Source organism: Lissotriton vulgaris, chromosome 8 (assembly GCF_964263255.1).
Source record: "Lissotriton vulgaris chromosome 8, aLisVul1.2, whole genome shotgun sequence".
Taxonomy (NCBI): Eukaryota; Metazoa; Chordata; class Amphibia; order Caudata; family Salamandridae; genus Lissotriton; species Lissotriton vulgaris.
In genome coordinates this window covers 1,214,863,157-1,214,879,279 of record NC_141696.1, presented here as the reverse complement: position 1 = coordinate 1,214,879,279, position 16,123 = coordinate 1,214,863,157, and the positions used below count along the sequence as shown (strand labels likewise).

The 16,123-nt window shown below is 39.7% G+C and overlaps 1 protein-coding gene across 3 annotated transcripts in view; it reads right to left on the bottom strand.

The window, feature by feature from the left end:
- The window catches only part of LOC147698511 (UPF0690 protein C1orf52 homolog B-like), a 273,572-nt gene that overhangs the window by 204,292 nt on the left and 53,157 nt on the right, over positions 1-16,123 (bottom strand). For all 3 annotated transcript variants that reach the window (XM_086935097.1, XM_086935099.1, XM_086935098.1), the window contains one exon: positions 4,392-4,490. In XM_086935097.1, the coding sequence (XP_086791223.1) occupies positions 4,392-4,490 (99 nt within the window). The remainder of the gene's footprint in view (positions 1-4,391; positions 4,491-16,123) is intronic.

The window sequence follows — 16,123 nt, the reverse complement described above, 5'->3', positions numbered from 1 at the left end:
ATGCATTCCTATGGGAGGGCAGGCCAACCTTACTAAATGTGCACAGAGAGCGCACAAACTTTACACTGGACCACAGTGCTAAAGTGCCCAGAGGCCTAAAACCACCAACACCATGTCAGAGAAAAAGGCAAAACGTTTAGGGGTGAACCTGCCAAAAAGCCAAGTCCAACAACAGTGATGTACCTTATCTGTGCTTTTATAATGTGATGTAGCGCAGGGAGATCTCACCACAATTTGTCTGTTTCTCAGCTTTTTGATAGTCATGTTCACTGACTAGGATGGTCACATGGGAATGTAGAGAAAGCATAACTCCACATCTGAGGGTCAAAAATCAACCTGATTTTAAGTCTCACAAGCCGTTAAAATAAGAGTATTTATTTTCGGGTGAAAGATACAACATGCAAGATAGTTCACTTCCAACAAAGATATGCCTCAGCCTCTCGCACTGCCCAATTCCTACCTAGCCCTTGCCTTGCAACGGAGCTCCTAGGAGTGGCCAGCCCAATCCTACCCCCAACCACACCACCACCGGCCAACTCACTGGCAGTGCCAATCAAAGAAGGAGGGTATCTGGGGGAGGCAGAAGTGGGGGGGCATAAGAAAGGGCGACGCCCACCATCCAAGAAAAAATACAGCACTCCTACGGCTCAGCGTGGCCTGGGCCTCACACATACTGGTATGGAAATGAAATGGATGTAAGAGATGGCCTGTGGAGAGGTGAGGGGCACTGTTGGAGTGTGGAAGTGAGGGAATCTGAGGAGAAGGTGGTCATTGTTTCACCAGGAGCCACCAGAGCTATTGTCGGCCCGAAAGAGTCAATGATGTCTGTTAATGTGCTGTTTGAGATTGATAGCATACTAATGCAGTAGTACTGCATAGATTGAGGACAGGAGTTGGATTTCTAACTTCTAAGATGTGGTAAAAGATGTTTATGTAGCCAAATTACAATGGCCTGGCAATTTTACACTGTCTGGTTGGATAAACCAACGAATATTACAGTTTTTCTATGATACTGCAAGTAACTTAGCTGTAATGGTCAAAGAAGGCGTAAAATCCTGTGTGATGCTGTGAGTGGGATGTGCAGGTGACTTCACTGCTTATTTTTGCTCGTGAGAAAGTGTCACTCTAAGTGTCACACATTTGGTTGTTGAATGTCACTCATAAGTACACTGAAATCTTGAAAATATCACACATATGTAGAGGTAACTTATGCCCCTACTCAATGTAGCAGTATAATCATGATATATCCTTTTCAAAATGATGGCTGTTCAGTTCCCAGATCAATAGTAAATCTTTTGGTGGTTCTTTTTTAATACTTCTACAGGACTATGATATGGGTATGTGCTTGGACTGCATTTGAACACTTGACAGCAATCTGACGAGGAGGTTCTTGCCAGTAAGGATAGTGTTAGGTTAACAAGTAGATGCTGTATTAAAGCATACTATTAATATCAAATTTATCTGGCGAAAGTCAATATTTTATAACGTTTTTCATTGTTACTTTAGATGTATTTCTGCAGGGGACGTATCACGGGCCAATATTATTCACATTATTGAATGATGAAACTGGTCCGAAAAATTGATTAAACAAAATGATTCTATCAAGCTAACAAAGTAAGTCACAGTGACATTTCTCCTGGACATGTATCCATTGTCCTATATAGAGGTAGTATAACAAAGATCTAAAGGGAATTCTTTTTATTATAATTATCTGAGAAGTTTGAAAAAATAGGAACCATCCTTTTGGATATGCAACGGATATTTCTGCTACATACATTGGTCATTTAACATTGTTCTAAGTTACCTATCTCTGCTACCAGGGTGCATAATAGATGCCAAGAATGTTCAATATCTTGTTGGACTAAGGGAGTGATCCTTGTTTAAAAAACTTGAAATTAAATTTTAAAAAAACAATGTGAATATAGATAAATATTGGCTAATAACAAGACTGATAGCTTATAAATAGGTAAAAATCAGTATGGCATAACAGCACATCAGGATTGTATATGTTCTCTTTCTCCTTTTAAGGGAGTTTGAACAATGAAATAATCTGTGACAAAGCTCTTGAGTTAAACAGTCTTTTTATGGTCTTAAGCCTATGCCTGCCCGGGTTAAACCTCAAGGTGGAAGAAACCATACACGGATTGCACTTCAGTTGGTGTCTCAAACACTGACAACACCACAATCCAGCAAGGATCTCCTGTCAATATAAAGATGTTGACAGCGGTGGTTCAGCAAATAGGACACAGAAAACCTTGATCAAGGTACATAGAAGGTTGCAAAGTCAGCTCATGTTAGAATCTAAGACTTCAGTTTCTGGCCGCTGTGCAGCTGTCTTCTGCAGGAGGCGCCACCTCATGGTTTTCGAAACTGGCTTTGGCTGTGGAGACAGAGGTGTTAGAGAAATCAGCCAGCAGCCTGGGCAGCCAGCCGACTTGAGGTGAGGATATACCGGCAGCTATGGGGCCTAGCCAGTTATCTTTAGCTAATGCCTTTAGAAGGCTTGTAGCAGTACTTTCATAGTTGCCCATGGTACAAACCAGGAGGATCAAATGATTGAGGAGGTGTCACATATCTCCTCAGCACCCCCATATTCCCCATACACACGACCTACCCTGGTGCTATCATGGCAGCAAGTCAGCATGAACGTTCGGACCTCAAATAGGGCCCCGAATGAGTCTGCCAACATGTTGTCAGAGTGCTGCTTAAATCTCCCCTTAACTTGATGCACCTACCACAAGCAATCTCTTCATTTGTGCGACATCTGTTTTTCTGGCATCTCACCTGCATTAGCGCAAGTTACATTTTATGGTGGGCTTTTAAAAAGGCAAAGCAGAGAGCACAGCAGACAGGTTGATGCTGCTGAGTGTAGCTTGGGTAGAAAAGGTGACTATACACGGCAGCAATGAGCTTGATTGGTGAAGATGGGGAGAAGAGGAAGCAGTGCCCTGGCCCAGGGGTCTTGTGCAATTTCTGGCCAGTGTAACTCACCTCTAAGACTGGATGAGCTGCCCTATGCCTAAACCTACCTCTATGGTTTAAAGTTTCTTTCTTCAGGCTCCATTGATAAGTCAGAAGGAGGATGTGTCCTGAGAAAAGTCAAATGGTAGCCAACTATTTCTCTGGTAAAGCTGCGTTCCAAGAACACATAGTCCCTCCTTCAACCACACCAGACAATTCTTCACCAATTAAAGATAAATGTACAGCATGAAATGAAATACTGAAAACAGCTATAACTTTAACAGTTAAATAAGAGGTGTGATTGAACATGTTTCTCTCCTGAAATTCAGTGGAAAAAGTATTGGAAATAATAGTGTTATTAGCTCCAGTCATCCAGTCACTTATGCAGCACTAGCAAAAACCCGCACTACTGCTAATGCAGTCTTAAACAAAACATTTCTCAACTTGTGAAGAAGATTAAAAAACAAGACAGAATCTGAAAGAAGTTAACAAAATAAACCACACACAGGACAGGAAGAGTCTGCAGGTCACTTTTATTGTGCTTTTTTGGATCTCTTAACCCCTTCGCTGCTGATGACGAGCTCAGCTCATCATCAGCCACGGTGGTCGTGTGCGGATGATGAGCTGAGCTCGTCATGTAACGCAGCTTTTGGAAAAAAGCCGCACATCAGAAAAATTACTGCCACAGCAATGTGGTTAATGCCCACTTTGTTATAGATGCCACTGTAGAATAAGGATTCCACCAAGCAAATTTCTTCACAATGGACAACACAGAAACCTGCTTCCACACTGCATATATTGGTCAACTTGAGATCCACTTCCTTTTCTGACTGAAAATGGAATTGCTTAACTGAATCTACTCTGGACCCAGCACTCCTTTATGTCCTTCAACTGATTTATATTGTATGATTCTGTTAGTAGAATACAATGTGTCCTACCACTGAATCCTTTCAACCGACTTAACAGCCTCGGGCCATATCCGGTCTAAATGAAACCATAAATAAATATATGGTTGAAAAGAACAAAAATGCTTGTGTGGGTAACCAATAGTAATTTTAGTAGTGCCAGTCTATGAAAGATGTGACGTGGCACACTATCATTGTATGGATTCAATAGATCCACTTCTGAGTTAATCACAAATTGATGAATCTCTGGATAGAGCTTAATGGATAGAATACTGTCATGTTGTGCTGGGCTTCAGCAAAAGACACTATTGCTTTCTATTACAGAGATTTACTGGCATTGCTCACACGTCTGGAAAGAGTTGAAAATACAGAAGTCAACTGTGGAAATCACTATTATGGACTCAAGCTACTAGGTGTGGTAAGCGCACATAGAAGCGTTATATTCATCAATCCACCATGGACACTATTGGACTATACAAATCACAAGCACTATTAAAAAATGTAAACAATTTTGTGGTAACAAACCTTTGCCTCTTGTTCCATTCGAAGAATGTAATCTTTTAGTTGGTTCTCAAGGCTTATCTTTTCCATTTCAAGCTGCTTAAGAAATTGATTTAAAGCTCCCTGTAAAGGAAAAAAACATTAAAATATGCAACTCAGCAATGAATTTGGATCATGCTGAATTCATTCATAACAGTTATTCTTATCCAAATTTGGCTTGATACAGATAAATGGATCTATGAGTGGTAGGGTATGATCTAGAACTTATTAACCCAGGAGTACATTTCACAGTACTAATGATAAATGTATTGTTGGTATGGGTTTCTCAGTTAAGAAACTTTGCAAATGAATTTATTGAAAAATCCTGCTGGAAAGGTTTAAGGATTTGTAAATTCACTGAAGATGCGGGTATGTACTAGAACAGTGGTTAATAAACTTTTCACTTCTGTGGACCCCCAATGAGTGACTAACAGAAATCAGGGACCCCTACCTAAGCAGACTCTACAATTTGAACAACAAAAAATACAAAAAAACAACTACAGAAACAAGCATACACTAAACACATAAATAAATTATGAAATATTTTGTTTAATACACAGACAAATATATATATATATATATAAATCGAGATTTTGATGGGATGGTTGGAGAGTTTCAAAATGTTTGTTTATTTCTAGAGGGCAAAGCAATTTGATAGGCTCTAGCATATTGCTTTGTCTATTTTGCTATTACGTATGTGTTTTGTTAGTGCATAATAGTGCCTTAATTGAGGTCACCAATTTCCCATGCTACTGTTTGCTGTACTTGAGCCCCTCCTATGAATCAAGCTAATGATATCAACTTAATTTTTTACTTCCAATTTCAAATTCGTGTACAGTTATGGAACAACATTTTTAAAAAAATATTATATTTATATTATATTTATCTTTTTTATATAATATACTTTATTATTCTTCTAATATGATTTCTTTTTTTTAAACAGTCATGGTCACCCTGGTTAGGTGTCGTAGCTGATGTGGTAGACTTTTAAAGTGTGCAATATTTTGTGACAAATTATTTTGGATATTAATGATTTTTATCATGAATTCTAGTCGGAACTGAATAATTAATATTATTGCACTTAAAATGAGTTTTATAATTTATGTAGAATTGTGTTTATTAACGTGTTTTAGTTGTGCCACATTTTCCTATTTAGGCACCATTTTAGTAAAACAGATGTTTCTAATGTTCTTTGCAAACTGCTCCTGCTCATTCCCCCTCCCAATCATGCCTTCCTGAATGCCTTCTCTCCTCATGGTTTCTGAAGACTTTGCAGAGCACACAGGTCACTGATGTAGTTGGTTATTTTACTCAAGCTCTTATAATGTGAAAAACTTTTCTCTGTGTATGTGAAGTAACAAATTCTAAAGTTTGGTTCTTCTTCCTATAGCTTCCGAAGCTGCCAAGTTAAAAATGCTTATTGTTTAGTAAATGAAACATAATGTATGGTGCAACAAGAGCTGCTGGTGTCTTGCATGGGGAAGGGGGTGGAAGGTATTTTATTAAATCTATGATGTGTTTAATTATAACTGGCCAATGCTGTAATATTTGTGAACATGTCAGGCTGAATCAATAGATTCAACGCATTGGCTATGTAAAAATGTGTATGAAACCCTTTGTTCTGGGGTTGAGCCAGAGACTTTACCTTATCCACTAGAATGCTGTTGGTTTCCTTTGTGATTCTAACTTTTATAATGTACAGAGACTTTACCTTATCATCCCGAGGCTCTGTCCATTTGGTCAGAGACTTTCCAAGTTTCTCCAGGGACACTGTCTGATTTAGAAGAGGCTTTTTCTTTTCCTCCAGAGATGCGGGTCAGCGTTCCTTTTGAGCCTGATAGAGCTTTTTCTTAACTTTGATTGATCAGTTTTACTTTTCCTTAATGATGTGCTGTATTGAGCAACTTAAGATATTTCTGATTTGTGACAATGTACTATGCATTTATGTTGTTGACATTTTAATAATTCATCTGAACTGCCTGATTAATGAGATTCTTTAATAAAAATCCTTTAACTTTTCTCTGATCTGGAACTCAGTTATTAAGTAGTCCGGTTAACATTTACTTTACTAATGTTAGCCCATTAAGATTGATGGTGAAGAATGGTGATTTCTCTACTGATAGATCAAATGTGCTAGAGCACAACTTCTGAGGAAGTTCTGGGTGTTTCAAAGTTGGGGTACAATACAATATTGGGGCCCTGCTCCCACAAATTTGGAAAAGAATGCGGGCAAACAAAGCAAAACATTAGAGCACCCTAAGGACCTCTGAAAAATCCTGAAGAACTCTCAAAAGATTTCTCAGTATTTAATGACCAGTCCGAGGGAGAGAGAAGTTTCTGGAACTTTTCCAAAAGTTCCAATACTGAAGACTACTAAGAAGTTTTGAACTGTGTGTTCTTAAATGATCTGGAGTGTGAGTATGAATACAGAGTATTGATTTCATGTGTGTGCATTGAAGTATGAGTTTGTGAGGTGGATTTAATTATGTGTGTGAAGGTTATGCTATGACGCCTTTGGGTTCAATTGGTGAATTATTGTGATATTGTATTATTCATATTTGTAGTTCATTTGAGGTTCTATTGATTCTCGTGTGGTTTAATTATCAGATTTGTCGAAATTCAAGATCTCGAGCTATATTGATTACCTGTCTGTCATTGTGGTGTGTAATTGGAGCCGCTGCATGCTCAATTGATAGGGATTCTGAATTAGCATATTTTGTTTAGGTTGGATACTCAATTTGAGTTGGTGTGTTTTGCTAGTGCACTAACTAGAGTTGATTGCCGCTAGATGGAGAGTCTTCCCTGTCTGGAGTCTGTCTATTGTTAATTAATTCTTGACAAAGATATAAATTGGGAAAAGATTTTGAGAATATCACAAAAACCGAAAGAGTCAATGCATGTATATTATGAGAGGCTTATGCATATTTTCGAGAAACACTGTGGAGTAAAAAGCCCTTAATGAGATGGGGTGAGAGGTTTTGTGGCTGCTTTTGTCTCAGGATTGAGGGCAGAGATTAGTAATCACATTAAACAGAGTGATTAGTGCTGGCAGACAAAGAGCATAGACGAGATTTTGAGAATGGTGAACAATAATAGTAAATATTTTGATTCAAAGCATAAAAAACTTATAGAAAGAGGACTGATTACTCAGACAATGCATTTTGAGAAAGGACCTCAAAATCAGATGGGTTCAAATATGAATTTCGTGAAGTCTGGAATTAATCAAATGCAAAATGGACAGTTGGGAAATGGAATGATGCAGCATGGTGGTAGAAAAGTGATGATGTATCATGGCATGAACATAAAACTTGAAATGTTGAAAACGAATACAGCATGTCACTTTTGTGAAAAGATTGGGCACTGGAAAAGGGAATTCAGACAGAATCCTAACAGGATTCAGGGGAAGTGGTTCCACCAATGCAAAGAAATATGTTGAATATGCAGAATTTTAAGCAGAATGTTCATAGTCAGAAATAATTTTGAATGGCAATACCTACAGCTCCAGTGATGAAGCAAAATGAGAAAAAGAAATGTCCTATGCTGGAGGGTATCGGCAGAATCCATTGATTCTGAGAAATTAGCTGGCAGGGAATAGTTCACAATGACATTGCCAGGGAATGATTGTGTACTTGGAACAGTCCTAGAGGTAGACCTGAGTGGCCCATATGTTGATAGAGAAGTAAATGGCAATCCAATTTTATTTCTGATTGGCACTGGTGCTACCAGATCTACAGGTTGTTCTGTAGAAGTCCTGAACCTACCCCTTTTGGGAGGAGAAGTCAGAGGTGTAGGGTAAGTAATAAACAAATTGTGGATCAAGTTTAAGCAAATGTTCCAGTTAAAATTGGACAGATGGAGAACAAACACTAATTTACTTTGCGTGATTCAACTCCTGTGAATTTGCTGGGAAGGGACTTACTGTGCAAAATGAATGTGTTATTATTGTATACTGGATGATGTTGCAATTGAAACACAAGATGGAGATTCAGATTTCCAAATTAATTCAGAAAGTTCAGGCATTTCCAGCTTTGACAAAAGATGATTTGCCTCTGGAATTAAGACATACTGTCATCAAGGAGGTATGGGATTTTGCCAAAAAAGCTATTGGATTGGTCAAAAGAGCAAAGCCAGTCAAAATAAAGGTGAAACCTGATGTAATATTTTTAGAAAATAGACAGTACAGACCTACTAAAGAGGCAAAAAAAGGAATAAAGGTCACAATTGAAAAACTGAATGAATAGGGAATCCTCTGTAAGGTACTTAGTAGTCCTTGTAAATGGCATTTTGTGCAAGACCTTAGAAAGATTAATAACATAGTGATTTAAAGTTGTACAGTGGTACAGAATCCTGCAGTTATTTTGTTTCTAATTGCATCTTAAGCAGACTGGTATACAGTCACTGACATAAACCGAGCGTTCTTTTCAATTCTTTTGCATGAGAAGACACACCTTCTGTTAGACTTGGCCCTCTCTGCAGGGTCAGCCCTAAACATTTTGCCTTTACCCTCCACTTTTTGCAGAATTTGTTTTTGTTGACCTTAGGACTCTCTGTGCGTTACCATTGCTAAAGTACTCTCTCCCTTACGCATGGTAAAATTGCCTGATACCAGATTGGCATATTTAATTTACTTATAAGTCCCTTGTAGAGTGGTATACCATATACCCAAGGCCTGTACATTAAATGCTACAAGTGGGCCTGCAGCACTTATTGTGCCACCTACTCAAATAGCCCCTTAAAGCATATCCTAGGTCAACCATTGCAGCTTGAATGCAGTTGTAAACTGTCAATTCGACTTGGCAATATAACCTTCTTAGCAACATCACAAAATAGAAGGATGGGCAGTGTGTTGAAACTTTCACCCCCAGTCACAGATTTGGGTTTAATCATTCATTATTTTGCTTGCCACAACGCCCTAGTTTGGACCCAGCCATATGCAAATCAGTCTTGAACCTGGTACTCATAGAATACTCCTTCCCGAACTGCCAGGCCAGGTCACTGGACCGGAAACAAGCATCCTAGGACCGGTTTCGAGGTATCAGCCATCATCAGCCTGGCTAACTTGAATCCAGTGGCACAGTGAGCAAGGGACCCATGACTGGTCATACCCTTAGCCATTTTGAGAACACATAGCATCATCAAAAAATATATAACCCCCCTTTCAAGCCTTATAAACCCCTTTTATTACATATACCTCACCCTTAATGTAGGCCCTAGGTAGCCCATAGGCCAGGTTACATTGTAATTAAAAGGTTGGGCATATTCTTTCTGTTTGTTGTACATGTCCTGGTAGTGAAAAACGTACAAATTCCTTTTGCTTACCTGTCCCATACGATAACATTGAGTTATCTTATTACATTTAATAAGTGATAACTTTTGACTGGGAACAGGTAAGAATTTTATGTTTGCAATCTATGAAATTGTAATTCAAAAATCCTCTTTAATGTTAAAGTTGGATTTTAAATTCCAATTTGGGAAATGCCACTTTTAGAACGTTGGCTTTTTCCTGTCTTTTGCTATTTGGTGCCTGTAGCTTGTCTTAGGTCACATGCTGGGTGCAGTTGGACGTTGTGAATTTGTCCCAGACAGTCACATTAGGAGGGATTAGGTGTGCCTGAATGAACCATCTGCTGGCAGAATGGGCGTGGCAGAGCTGGGCATAACCCCACTTACAACTGAATAGACTTTGCTCTGCCTTCACACAAAGGGTTTGTTACCACTGCATTGTCCCAGCAGCCAGCCTAGAGCCAGGGCAGGGGAGTCAGGAAATTGCCAGCACTTAAAAGAGAAAACGTTAGAAACTTCCACTATTTCAAAGAAGGCATCAGGCATAAAAAGGGACCCTCAGACCCAGTCTTTAACTCACTTTCTGGACCTGTAGAAGGACTCTCATAGGAATGTCTGCTGTTGTATACACCACAAGACTGCTTTGCTGGACCTGGAAATAGTGTTTAGCTGCCTGGAGCTTGCCTTGATCCCTCAGAAGCCAGCCCTGCTGCTTAAACCCTGCTTCAGTTTTTGAACACAGGACTATCAGAGTGACTGTCCAAGGGCTAGTTTGCTGACTCCTGTTCAGAGCTACAGGGACATAACAGGCTCCCACCATCTTGAACCCGCACCTGGGCTCGGCCTGAGAGATTCCTTAACCCCAAGTGGAGCCCCTCCAGCCCTGGACCCTTGGTTGTGGGGTTAAGATGCCCAGATACCCAGAATCCAAAACTTGGGATTTATAAACTTATTGGCTAAAAACTGCTCTGAGAACTGAGATAAGACTGGGACCAACACGCTGGTCTATTGTCCCAAGGTGCATCACTGGTCAGCCTGACTTTACGTTCTTCTGCGCAGTAGCAAATCCTCTTCAACGGTCCTTCAGCAAATGGGTATCTGGCCTTCTGGAACTCATATCGGCTACAGCCTCCAGGCCTTGTCCTGCTAAAGGTTTACAACTTCTTAAAAATAGACTAATTAAGAATGTAGAAATCTTCACATCGACTTCATCCAGCGGCTTCCTAACGATGACGCTCCCTCCTTGGACACCTGCAGCCTTGCCCGCGGAACTTCTCCCTTCTCAGAGACTTTTTTTTCACAGTTTCTACTAAGTCCAAAGGTAAGTTCTGATTGGGCCCAATCCAACCCGCGCTCCATCATGGTCTGCCATATTTGTTTACCTCGACCTGGCCTCGCACGACAAGAGTTTTGAAAGACACTTTTGAAACTAACTCATAACTACCAAAAAGAAGATTTTTGTTTTGTTATTGTTTTAATAAAATACAAAGAAGAGAAGAAAATTATTATTGTTTTTGGGTCCACAACAGATTTGCATGTCTAAGTCTGAATATGGGAAACAGAAGATGTTGTAGGGACTATAATGGTATTAACAATATTCAAAGTTTAGATGGTTGGTGTGCTTAGTGTTTCCAGTGGGATACGTTTCAAAACTGACAAAATAACAAATTAACTGGGTAAGATTAGTAGGGTTGCAGGTAAAGAATTTAGTAGAAGTGGTAGTGGTGGTTTTCATGAGAATAGTTATGTTGGGATGATAAAACAATATATAGATATAACATGAAAATATTGTTACATCTGTACTTTGCTTACAACTTCCGTTGGGTAAGGTATAACATACCTTTGACTTAATCTTTACTCTGCAGTGTGTTTACAGCTATATTTAATGGATATGATGCACTTTTTCCTCCCCTGACTGATTTTAATACTTCTATTGAATTCGTTCCAATTAATTTGTAAAATCATGATGTTCTATATGGTAAGTATATGAGATGAGTGGTACAAATTAAGCATCAAACTAATGAATAATGGGGAGTATATGTGTAAACTTAATAAAGATGCACTGAATTTATTAGTGAATATAATCAGAGAGTAATTAAAATTGTGAGGAATATAGAGGAAGGAAGAATTGTAGATGGACAAATGAAGGAAGAGGAAAAATGTAGGTCTAATTTACATCTTAAATTGTGTATGGTGCAAGATAGAAAGGGTGAGTCCCAGCCCAGTCTAGCGCGGCCAGATGCCCCAATAGGCTCAATAGGTTTCTATGTACTAAATAGTGCTACATTTTGGAAAATGTATTTCTCTAATTCTCTGCATTGGATTTTTCTCGTTTTGGTGTCATTTTAAAGATAAAATTGGTGCTTGTCGATGAATTGGTGGGGACTTTCCGGAATATCCAGCAACAAACATGGGCAGGACCCAAAGTTATGGTTGGCGTTTCTCCCTCAAGTGGTTACACCCAAGAACCACTATGTTGAGCAGCTTAATATAAGTATGGGAAGGGGAAATAAAGTATAAATTGGTGTTATATTTTTATTGTGTGTTGTGTCTTAATCATTTACTGAATTGGTCTTTTTAAATCATTTACATACCTGTCTCTGAAATTAAGCCTGCTTGCTCGCAGCCAAGCTGCCAAGGGTTGAGCATGATAATCATTTTTTGAGACCTATTCTGAGCCATAGACTGTTAGGGGGCTTATTTCCAGTGGTAAGTATGTGTTTACCACTACTAATAACCAATTTTCCAACATTTGATCTTCAGAGGTGTGGATGAGGACATGTGTTTAAAAAGTACACCTTTCAGTAAAGTGAATTAAGATTTTAAAATTCCTCTAAATTGTCTTAGAACCAATCTTCTGAGTTTGATTTTTGGAATTTCGACTAAACTGTTTGAATCCATTGTTTTGATTTTCCCAAAATTGTTCTAAGCCTGTTTTGCTAGTTGTTGTGACCCAAAAATAGGGAACCATTGAGCTACACCTAGCTAAACTTCATAAACTCAAGATGGCTGAGCTTAGGGTGCAGGCTTAGTTGGCTGCCTGCTTCCAACAATATTAGGAAGAGATGGTTGCTTAAGTCCCTGAAGGCCCGGGGTAGCTGAGCAGATAGAAAGGGGTTGGGGCCTGACCCCCTCCACCACCCAACGTCACTCAGGAGAAGGGTGAGGATGAGGCCTCCCTTGGTTCGGAAATTAGCTATGTATTAGCAGAGGGTGGGAGGGAGGCAGGGTCTCCTACTCAGGAGCCACCAGTGTCCCTTGCAGAGAGGCAGCTTGAGGCCCAACTTGCTTCAATTCCCTTGGAATCGGAGAAACTGGAATTAGCTAAGAAGAAGTGGCAGCGGGAAGAGGAGAAATTAAATTGTGGCAGTAATAATTATAAAGAGAATTAGATGTCTAGGTGTGGTGGATTTGATTGGACACTTCCCAAGGGTATAGTACCCAGGTACACAGAGGGGGATGACATTGACAAATAGTTAACTGATTTTGAAAGGGCCCTTGAGATGTGGGGGTCCACCCCAAGCACTGAGATTCACTCTTGTGAGAACTGATTCCAGTAGCTGGAAGGTATAGACTCTAGGTCCTGCAGGGGGAGGAGGTGAAGTCCTATTCTCACATGAGACAATGTTTAGTTGAGAAATTTGGTTTAACCCCAGAGCAGTACCGGGTGAAGTTCGGAGACACCAAGAAAGAGAGTACAAAGTGTGTTTTTGGCACCTCACATAAAGCACTGGAGGGCTGGATTATTGGTAACAAAGTAGACATTTATGAGGGAGTGCATATTTTAGAACCACAACATCTTCAAAGAAGCTGTATTCGACAATATATGTCATAAAAGCAGTGTGCATAAAACACCATTAAAATAAAAAAATGGGAATTTAAAATTTTGTAAAAATATGTGCAAATAAGCATATGTAAAATCAGTCCGTTGTGATGCAGGAAAGTTTTATGATGAGGAGCATAAATAGTTGTGTTTATCATTTCATGGCTAGAACATTACAAGTCATTACTAAATACCACAGGTCAATGTTAAAAGAATTATTTCACATCCACAGGTAGCATAATTCCAAGTTTAATTGTTTTGGTTGACAATTGAGATCTTATAGACTACATTCATTTTAAAAATTTTGCTACTGGGATTGCATAGTGGAGTGATGAATCAGTGCACAAAATTCTCAAGGCAACTCTACATAATATCGTGCCCATGTTCCTGCATGTCTTCACTAACTCTACTTTTCGGGGACCGGATTAGGCGGGGCAGACAATCAATACATGTGCAAAGGTTGCTTCTAGGTCATTGCAAAGAGGGCACCTGATGTAATCCATTAAACAGTAAAATACTTTAGTGGTAAACAACCCACTATAAATTGATAATACATTTTACGATCAAGAGGCTTTGAGATAGCATCCCAGTAGTACCCAAAGCTTGGCCATGATTTTGTTAGTAAAAAGCTCCCCGTCAGCGAAGTAAATCATTACATCTAATTGCATTGTGTTCAATCAATTTCAAGTATCTTTCCTTAATTGAGTCCCTTGATGGAAACTGGGAGCTAGATGGCGTTTCCCACAGATGCAACAGACCCATTCTGACCAGGAGGCTTCTGACATCAAGCAGCCAGTTCATTTTATGGTAATGATCAGCGTTGATAATGTCCTTGAGACCCTCTCCATATTCTATGCCAGTACAGAATGGGGATAGCCTATTTAGATATACCAGAGCTTTATTGCCTAGGCCATTCCGCAAAGGTAGGGTGGGGGTGCTTTGTGGTAAGCTTGGAGAAACCTATTCTCTGAAATAGCTAGCTGTGTGAGTTTCTCAAAGCCCCAGAGATCAGCACCATATAAGACTGAGCTTACCACCTTTGCATTATAAATATGTAACACCGGACTAAGAGGCTTGGTCAAGGATCTTTTGAATTAGTTTCTTAGGATGCAAGCTGATTGCTGGTGCTTTAGTGCCATAGTGTTAATATGTGGACTCCATCTCAATTCCTTCTGCAGAGTAATACCTAAGTAGATAAATGTGTCTACCTGTTCTAGGGGTGACCCATCCATTACCATACTACCCTTGAACGATCTATGCTTGTTAAAAGTCATAAACTTGGTTTTTATTGCATTCATTTTTAAGCCTCGTAGAGAGCAGACATTTTCAAAGCATCGCAGTGCATGCTGTAGCTCCCTAGGAGTTTTAGAAATGATAAGCGTGTCATCTGCGAACATAAAATCGGAATCTTCTTGGCTGCTAAAAAAGGTGCATCAGTGGGAGCGATAGATGCAAATTTCTCAACACCAATAATAAAAAGTGAAAATAAAGTGGATGCCATTATACAGTTTGACATACTCCCTACTCTACAGGGAAAGGATTGGTCTTATTCCCCTGTGCTCCCCAAGGTATTTGTGCAAAGTTTTTCTTGTGATGGCGGACAATAGGGGAAAGTATATCAGTGGGCATCCCCAGCTCCTGTAGTACCACCCAAAACTTGTTCCATGAGTCCAGGTCAAAGGCTAATTTAAGATCGACAAAGGCAGCATACATGCTGCCCTTACCAAGAACTATGGTCTGCCAATATATTAAGATGAATCAAAAGACCTGGTCTATGGTACTTATGTGAGCCCGAAACCTGCCAGGAGTGGACTAAAGATGTCATTATCGTCTATTCATTCTTGGGCCTTTGCAAGGACAAGTCGAGCCACAACTTTTTGGATTGAATCTATCAGGCTTATTGGCCTGTAATTTCCTGGCAAGGACTTGTCCTCTTTTTTATATACTGGATTAATTTCCGCCCGCCATGTTTCCGGGAGGGGGCACCGTGGGCGATGGCATTAGCCAATAGCATTATATATAGACTCCATTTAGCCTTGTCCTGCAAAACAAAAATGTCTGCGGGGATGTTATCAATGCTTGTGCTTTCCCACCTGGGATGGCACTAAGGGCTGAACTTACATCTACCAGCTCAAACACGTTATCATTTTAATACAAATGAATCAGAAAGGGTCACAGTCCTCTGTGTCATTAATGGCGTATTGTAGAGCGAAGTGATTAATCCAGGTATCGGGTCTACATGATTTTGAGGGGCAGTGCTACTCCCCCCTTGCCCCATTGTACCAGGTTCCAAAAATGTTGAGTATTATTCCTGTGACATGCCTGTTTTAAATCATGTAATCTATTCTCATCCCAGGATTTTCTGACGGTTACCAATGCCTTTTTAAACATTTTCCTAGCATTTTGTTTTCTAGGTAAGTCACCTGATCTAATTGCCTCCCCTAAGGATCTACAGGCTTGTTTACACTCTTTGCTATACCAGTGAGGCTGTGACTGGGTACCCTTCGCCTTAGCTCTAAAAGGTCTATGAAAGTATGCGCGCATTTTAGTAAATAATGTATTGTGCAGCAGTGTTTTTTCTTTAAGAGGCTGGGAGCTAAGGAGAGAGCTC